Genomic DNA, 8,725 nt, shown 5'->3' with positions numbered 1-8,725 from the left:
CCAAATCATTATAAAGTCATTGATTTGTTGACTAGATGCTTTAGCAGCGGAAGAACAGCAGTATATGTACTTTGTCGTCGAGGCTGACAGGACGCTAATGTTAGCAGCTACGGTTACCTCAAGCATTTAAAACTGAGAAACTTTTTTTGATGTGAGAAACTGTATCATGCATCCGACAGAAATATACGCATTAGACGTCAATACATATGTTGTGATTTTGATACGAAAACCGTTGTGTTCTAAAAAAGCGAACTGTTTGGATTTATATGAAATGATAACACTTAATATAATACAATAATATTCCATTTGTAACATTAAGTAAGGTTAATAAATGCTGTAGAAGTATTATTCACTGTTAGTTTTATCTGTTAACCTTTTTATGCACTATGAACTAACATGAATGATTAAGGGAGAATTGTATTGCTCGAATATTAATACATGCTGTAAAATGAACATTACATAATGCATTTAGTTCATGTACGCTAATAAATAAATACATCATTGTTAACAAATGGGATTTGCAGTCTGTTACCTGACATTTACACACATGTTTCTAGGTTATAGCGTAAGAAACATTTATTTGTAATATTTTAATGTTTTAGTTATTTTCTGAAGAATTTTATTTCGGTTAGAACTCATTTTAATATTTTCATGTTTTCATATGAAATTTAACACATTTTCATGGTTCAGTACTTTTTAAAATTTCTTGTAATAAAGTTCAGCACTGCTTTTTTACCTGTTATTTTATGCATTATTATTATATTTTAATCTAGTATCTTTTTAAAAATTATCGGTCGATTAATCGGTTATCGGCAAGCGAGGTCCAACCTAGCTATCGGTATCGGTATAATCCACTATCGGTCGACCTCTAGTTCTAACCTGCTTGTGATTTTTTTAAACTGTATTGTGTCTTAAAAACGGCGGTTGCTAACAAGTTGCTAAAAGGGACTACATCCTTTGGCGGGACTTTAGACGTCATCGTGACAAACAGGAGATCTCACCAGCCCGCGTTTCAGTCACTTCTGAATTCTGTAAGTAAATGTTTAATAAAAATAAAAAAATAGCCCGCGTTTCAGCCTCACGTTTTCAGATGTTTAACTTTCAGTTAATATACATAACGTTATATATTTAGTCCTTTCAAATAGTAGTGTTTCCAAATATTGTTATACACAGAAATCTGTGATATTAAGGTAACCGATCACCAGTTCTTCATTTCTGTGGAGAGACTAGTGTTTTGTTTTGTCCCGAGATGGAAGCACAAGTCGTCGAATGAAAGCTGCGCTGTTCTACATGTCCGGATTTATAGCGGTTCTCTCCTCGATCAATCGTCTAAGAAAAAGGACATACGATTGTAAATTGATACGGCTATAGCTTACGCCGTTAGTGCTTCTGAGGTGGTAAAGACAGGTTTTTTTCCTGGCAAATTAGCAAATGGTATGCAAACATACAATCAAACACAATACAGTGAAAGATAATCTTTAAAGTCTATTTGGGGCACGAGGATCAGGTATAATAGCCTAATCTTAATCACAAAGAAAATAGTATTAAGGTTTATATAAACTAACAAAATAATAAACAAATAAATAAAACATTAACAAACGAGAAAACAAATCTCAGAGAGGCACGCATAAACCCAATTCGTTTCTAACATTTTTGGAAAAAAACGAATGGTCAATATTTCTCATGAAAAAGTGGATAAGTGTTCATCCACAGCGCAGATCATAATGAGCGAACGTGTTTTTTAAATAAAGTTTGAGGAAGCCTGATGATGACGTAGATCCGCGACTGTGTGCTGTCGTCCGTTTATAGCCTACCGTTAGCATTTTATATCTGACGGCTTTATTTAGGCTTCAAACGGTATACATGTTGGATTCACTTGTAAAGATTATCTTGATAGACAAAACGTGTAAGGGTCATAACTCTTTGTTGAACACAGATCTTATTTGTTGCGATTGTCCAAAAGTCTATGGGGAAAATGCATAGCTTTTGATCGAGGGAACCCATGCGCCGCTAACTTCCGGGTTGGCCTATGAACTAGAGGTCGACCGATAGTGGATTATACCGATACCGATAGCTAGGTTGGACCTCGCTTGCCGATAACCGATTAATCGACCGATAGTTTTTAAAAAGATACTAGATTAAAATATAATAATAATGCATAAAATAACAGGTAAAAAAGCAGTGCTGAACTTTATTACAAAAAATTTAAAAAAGTACTGAACCATGAAAATGTGTTAAATTTCATATGTAAACATGAAAATATTAAAATGAGTTCTAACAGAAATAAAATTCTACAGAAAATAACTAAAACATTAAAATATTACAAATAAATGTTTCTTTAGCTATAACCTAGAAACATGTGTGTAAATGTCAGGTAACAGACTGCAAATCCCATTTGTTAACAATGATGTATTTATTTATTAGCGTACATGAACTAAATGCATTATGTAATGTTCATTTTACAGCATGTATTAATATTCGATCAATACAATTCTCCCTTAATCATTCATGTTAGTTCATAGTGCATAAAAAGGTTAACAGATAAAACTAACACTGAATAATACTTCTACAGCATTTATTAACCTTACTTAATGTTACAAATGGAATATTATTGTATTATATTAAGTGTTATTATTTCATATAAATCCAAACAGTTCGCTTTTTTAGAACAACGGTTTTCTTATCAAAATCACAACATATGTATTGACGTCTAATGCGTATATTTCTGTCGGATGCATGATACAGTTTCTCACATCAAAAAAAGTTTCTCAGTTACATCGTTTTAAATGCTTGAGGTAACCGTAGCTGCTAATATTAGCGGCCTGTCAGCCTCGACGACAAAGTACATATACTGCTGTTCTTCCCCTGCTAAAGCATCTAGTCAACAAATCAATGACTTTATAATGATTTGGCAACATGTACTGAAGTGTTCTGCATTCATACCGTTTCTCTGTTGGTGTTTTAAACGCGCGTCAGATGTGCAGCGTTCAGTGAAGCGCGGAGCCTCACGTGTCCTCACGTGTTAATGTAAACAGTGATAGTTCTTCATTTGTCCTCTAGGGGCCGCTCACGTGCTATATAATGCCAGCAGACCCTTCTCAGAGCTCTCGTAGGCTACTGTGTAATGACAGCAGCCTTCTCAGCCGCTCCCGCAACGGACGCAAACCGGAAAAACTATCGGTATTGATTTTTGCCGATAACCGATTGTTCCACCAATCAGCTATCGGTGCCGATTAATCGGCAAATCCGATGAATCGGTCGACCTTTACTACAAAGTGACGTCATGACTTCGGCACTCTATATTCAGTCCCTCCAGGATTTCGCAGGCCTTTTTTGTGATTGTTGCAGTCTAAAATGCCTGCTGTTGCGGCCACTTTTCTCAAAAGATGGATGGCTTTTGTTTTTCTAGGTTAAAACGGCAAAGGAAGATCAATTTTTACTTAAAGTGCTGATCATGCTTATTTGCTTTTCCCTTTTCTTTATTGTGTTAGAATATCTTTTTTGTTTATGTTGTAGGTTAACAAAGTGAAAAAGTCCAAAGTGCAGTTCTTCCCCCATGAAAACGCTGTTCACCATCTGCTCAATTGTAGTCCAGCCTTTACAACTTTGTAACACACACTATAATGCTCTCCTAGCTGCTAGCATGAAACACCCTCATCATTAATTTGAATAATTAAATCATTATAAATTAAAAAGGATACCAATAAGGAGAACAAAACTAACCTTTAGTAGCCCTAAAAAAGGGAAGACAAACAATTTAACGACAGCAAAATAGAACAAACTAAGCTTTATTTTTAAACAAGATATGCACCAGCAAAAATTTAAATGTGCATTATAAACAAAAAAAGTGTAATCGAAAGCAAACGTCTGATTATATAATAAGCGAATCGAAAGCAGAGATGTATGGAGATATGTCTGCAGCCCACACTGATTCAGAAAACACTTGTTTATTAATTTTACCTCTTTATTTTTTTCAGACATACAGTAGGGGTATTATTAGCCCTCTTTTGCCGAAAAAAAGCTATATTCATCCATGCAACCCGTATTTCAACAGAAATCTAAATATGAGATTAGTCGACTACTTGCTTAACCCCTTAAGTGTCAACCCCCTTTTTGAAAATATACATGAAAATTCACTATCCAAACTTAAATGGTTGCAATTCAAGAATGCTTTGGAATATAGACGTAAGTTTGGTCTCATTTTAAAGAAAACAGTCAGCAGAGTATTGCTCAAGTGAAATCACTTACAAAAGTGGTTAAATTTAAACCAAAATTTAAGTATAAAAAGTTATGGAAGTTTAAATGTACTGTAAATTAAATATACTGTACTAGATATTTAATATTTAATATAAATATATATATATGTTACAAAATAATGTGTACTCTAAAATTACTATTAAATCAAAGCCATATGTCTAATTAATTTGTGTTACAAATTTGAAGTTGATATCACAAAAAATTAAGTTCCCATGAGATTTTGTTTAGGTGTTGCACCACAAATAGCCACCGGGTGTCATTGAAATTCCATTGATATTTTTTAATGCAATTTCCTGTGTCAAATGTATATATTTTTGTGTAAATATCACAAAACAGTTTGCAGATATAGAACCGTGAGACTCAGACCTTTCCGACGATATGTGTTTTGTCAAGATAAGAAAAGGTTTTTATAATAAAGTAGTTAAATAAATATGAAACATGACGACGTCACTTGGGGAGGAGCCCGCTGGAATAATTTAGAGCACCGTTTCCATGGTAACGCAAGGTCCGATTTCAAAACGGTTTGCACAGGATGAATCTTGAGTTCGTAAGCTTTCAAATTATATATAGTTTGTCAACATTAGATCAGGATAAATATAGGATATAATTGTTTTAAACATGCAGTGGCAAATGGGCCCACCGGTGGGCCAGTGACTTTTAAGGGGTTAAATAAATGACTACTAGTTGGCTTGAAAAATCTTTAGTCTATGACAATTCTAATCTATACGTTGTTTACTATATTTAATTAGTATTTATAGCTCTTTACATTAAATTAGTTGAGTTAACAATTAGTTAATGAACTAATAAAATAATAAAACAAAGATTAAATTAAGATGCTAACTCTTTATTTCTATATAGCATTGCTTGTTCCACCACAAAGGACTGTTGTCTTCTCTTATAAAGATGAAAATTGACATTACATTAATTAAAAAAAAATGCACATAATGCTGTAAAACAACTTATGTTCTGTTAGATGTTCTGCGTTTTAAATACATTTTGAATTTTGTATAATTATATCTCAAGGTAATAAAGATACGAGTAGGAATATAGTGCGGCCCCTTAAAGAGTTCACTGCAGAAAATGCTTTTCCTACTCAGTATTTTTGTCTTGTTTCTAGTCCAAACATCTAAAACATTTACTAGACAAGCAAAAGTTATTGTCTTGTTTTGGGGAAAAATAACTCAAAATGAAGAGAGTTTTTGCTTAAAATAAGATAAATAATCTGCCAATGGGGTGAGAAAAATAATCTTGGTTTCTGTTTTCTGCATTTTAGCCAAAGGAGTGCCTTTGATAGGGTATTTTCATCTACAATAGCCTATAACTCTTTGGATATTTTCATATTTACTAACATTAAACATATTAAAAGATCACAACTCGTTATCATACTTTAATGTAACTTTTGCTAAGATTTCATATTCAGCATTTAATATGATTATCCTACCCCCTAGGCCTATTCAACTTGTTACACACTTTTCACGTTAGAATAGCCTAAATAACTGGATGTTATGTTTCCAAAACGAGAAATCGTCCCTAATATAAAAGAACCCGTTCCAGATAGTGTTTACAAGCGGAGCAGCAGTCGATATAGTGTCTGACTCCATAGCGACCGAAATGATCGCCGGTTCGTGCCCCGCTCTTTACAAGGTCTGGTTTGAAAGAGTTTAGCCCATTTGCTAAATTAGATATAGGCGATTTTAGTTGACCCTCACTCTATCTGAAATATAATGTGGATAACACTGAATATATATTGTCGATATTAATTGATCACTCAAACCCTTAATTCAAACCTCTCTTAACCGTCGGACTCGCACATCCGCCACGTTTTAGTTAAACACTTTTTATCCGCGTTTGTAGTTCTAATCAAATCCTTGTTCAAATCGCAATAGGTTGTGGGTGCCTTCTTATATTTATATCTCATTCTGTAACTGAAAAAGAAGGGAAGATCGGCTCATGTGCGCATGATCCGCTTGATCTACCGCTTACACCGAGGCGCTCAGTCACGCTTTAGTAAAGAGCGTGACATCTACTGTTTGAATTTTGATACAAATTAAACTGAACTTGAAAGCAGAACCTTTTTTTCGTATTAAAACAAAGCACGAATATTATTGCAAATATTGGATATGGACGGATATACGGTAGGCTACGCCTGAAACCGATCAAAGTAGTCAAATAGTCATATGATTTAATATGAAGCGTCCGTAACCGTCACGTCCGTAACCGTCACGTCCGTAACCGTCACGTCCGTAACCGTCACGTCCGTAACCGTCACGTCCGTAACCGTCACGTCCGTAACCGTCACGTCCGTAACCGTCACGTCCTTAACGGTCACGTCCCTAACGGTCACGTCCGTAACCGTCACGTCCGTAACCGTCACGTCCGTAACCGTCACGTTCTTAACGGTCACGTCCCTAACGGTCACGTCCCTAACGGTCACGTCCCTAACGGTCACGTCCGTAACTGTCACGTCCGTAACCGTCACGTCCGTAACCGTCACGTCCGTAACCGTCACGTCCGTAACCGTCACGTCCGTAACCGTCACGTCCGTAACCGTCACGTCCGTAACCGTCACGTCCGTAACCGTCACGTCCTTAACGGTCACGTCCCTAACGGTCACGTCCGTAACCGTCACGTCCGTAACCGTCACGTCCGTAACCGTCACGTTCTTAACGGTCACGTCCCTAACGGTCACGTCCCTAACGGTCACGTCCCTAACGGTCACGTCCGTAACTGTCACGTCCGTAACCGTCACGTCCGTAACCGTCACGTCCGTAACCGTCACGTCCTTAACGGTCACGTCCCTAACGGTCACGTCCGTAACCGTCACGTCCGTAACCGTCACGTCCGTAACCGTCACGTTCTTAACGGTCACGTCCCTAACGGTCACGTCCCTAACGGTCACGTCCGTAACCGTCACGTCCGTAACCGTCACGTCCGTAACCGTCACGTCCGTCCGTAACCGTCACGTCCGTAACCGTCACGTCCGTAACCGTCACGTCCTTAACGGTCACGTCCCTAACGGTCACGTCCCTAACGGTCACGTCCGTAACGTATTTTTATGCTTGCTCAGAGCAAAGTAGTGAGATGAATTGTCGATCCTAATAAGCATAGACATAATTTAGCTTTGTATAAAAAAAGTTTCAAGCTATTTGTATTTATAATTGTTATATTATATAAACTTAACCTTTAAAACGTTATGAACGTGACAGAGCATTAAACTGCCATGACCTCTTATTTATAGTCCTTATAAATTTAACAGGAAGTGCTGTTATGACAAAATCAGTTCATTTCTCAGATATGCCTGCATCTTTCTGCAAAATGCTTACTGTTAAAATAAATTTTAAGAAGAGGGGTCTTTGATCCCTCTTTTAAAAAGCATTCAATATGGTTAGTTAATAAATGTAATTTTAGCATTGTTCCTCATTTCCATTTTCTAATATATGGAAAAACATAAAGTTGAAAAATTTTCTTCAAATTGTGACAATTGGCCAGAAAGCACCAGCCAACAATGCTGAACATCTCAAAATGATCAAATGTTGGTCAATATATGCTAAACAACACCAGTGTTCAATAAATTATTGTTCCATTATTTATTAATATAATCCCAACAGTAAAATTATTTCTGAAACCCAGTTTCTTCTGTAGAAGCTTCTGGAACTCCTGCCTGGTTCTGAGGATCCAGAAGCTGAATGACCTTATTTTTAACACATTTTCCTCATGTTTAGTCACCCTTAACAAATTTACCATGGCATCGTTTCCACCATAGTACTACCTGAACGGTAACTGTTAGTTAATATGAATAGTTATAGGAACTAACTCAAACAGTCAGTGTAAGAACTTTAATGCTTCACTTCTTTGAGATGACAGTAGGGTAAATGTCGATTTTACCATGATTTTACTCTATTTTGACCCAAACAATAATGAGCTTATGTTCGGTTTGGTTTTGGTCGGTTGACGCAGAGACTGTGATTCGGATTGGCAGTTACATTCAAATTCAAATCTGGACATTTAAATTTTAACTAACGGTAAATAATTTAACGGTTCTTACTGGGTTTCCCGGGCCGCGGCTCGGTTCGGCAGAGCTGGACGAAGCCCAGGATCACGATCAGGAGTACGCGCACGGAAGCCATCGCGCTCGCGGGTCTCGTTCAGGTGCGGTTCCCGTTTTCACGGAGCTCCGGTGCAGAACTCTCCCGAAATTCGCGTACGGGGGACAGGAATTTCAGCGTCAACACGAAAAACCCGCCTTGTTTCCGCTCGGACAGCAAATGACCGCGGAGCAGAAGATGACGGACAGAAAAGCAGCCAATAGGAATAAAGAACGCGATGGCGTTCGACCAATCAGAGGCAGACAAATGGAACGTGTTTCTCCTAAAAAATCAACCCCTTCGGCCACAGAAAGAGAGTTTGAGGGAGGAGTGCCACGTTTTAGGAATATCTTCAGTGTTTCTAAAAATATAATTAATAAATA

The 8,725-nt window shown here is 37.0% G+C and overlaps 1 protein-coding gene across 1 annotated transcript in view; it reads right to left on the bottom strand.

Moving 5' to 3' along the window:
• The window catches only part of plod3 (procollagen-lysine, 2-oxoglutarate 5-dioxygenase 3), a 39,317-nt gene extending 30,800 nt beyond the window's left edge, over window positions 1-8,517 (bottom strand). Inside the window, exon 1 of the mRNA XM_067445369.1 lies at window positions 8,303-8,517. Coding sequence (XP_067301470.1) covers window positions 8,303-8,384 — 82 coding nt within the window. The 5' untranslated portion in view covers window positions 8,385-8,517. The remainder of the gene's footprint in view (window positions 1-8,302) is intronic.
• Window positions 8,518-8,725: the final 208 nt, after the last annotated feature.

The sequence above is a fragment of the Pseudorasbora parva genome, chromosome 6, assembly GCF_024679245.1.
Source record: "Pseudorasbora parva isolate DD20220531a chromosome 6, ASM2467924v1, whole genome shotgun sequence".
Classification (NCBI taxonomy): domain Eukaryota; kingdom Metazoa; phylum Chordata; class Actinopteri; order Cypriniformes; family Gobionidae; genus Pseudorasbora; species Pseudorasbora parva.
This window is presented reverse-complemented; position numbering and strand designations above follow the sequence as displayed.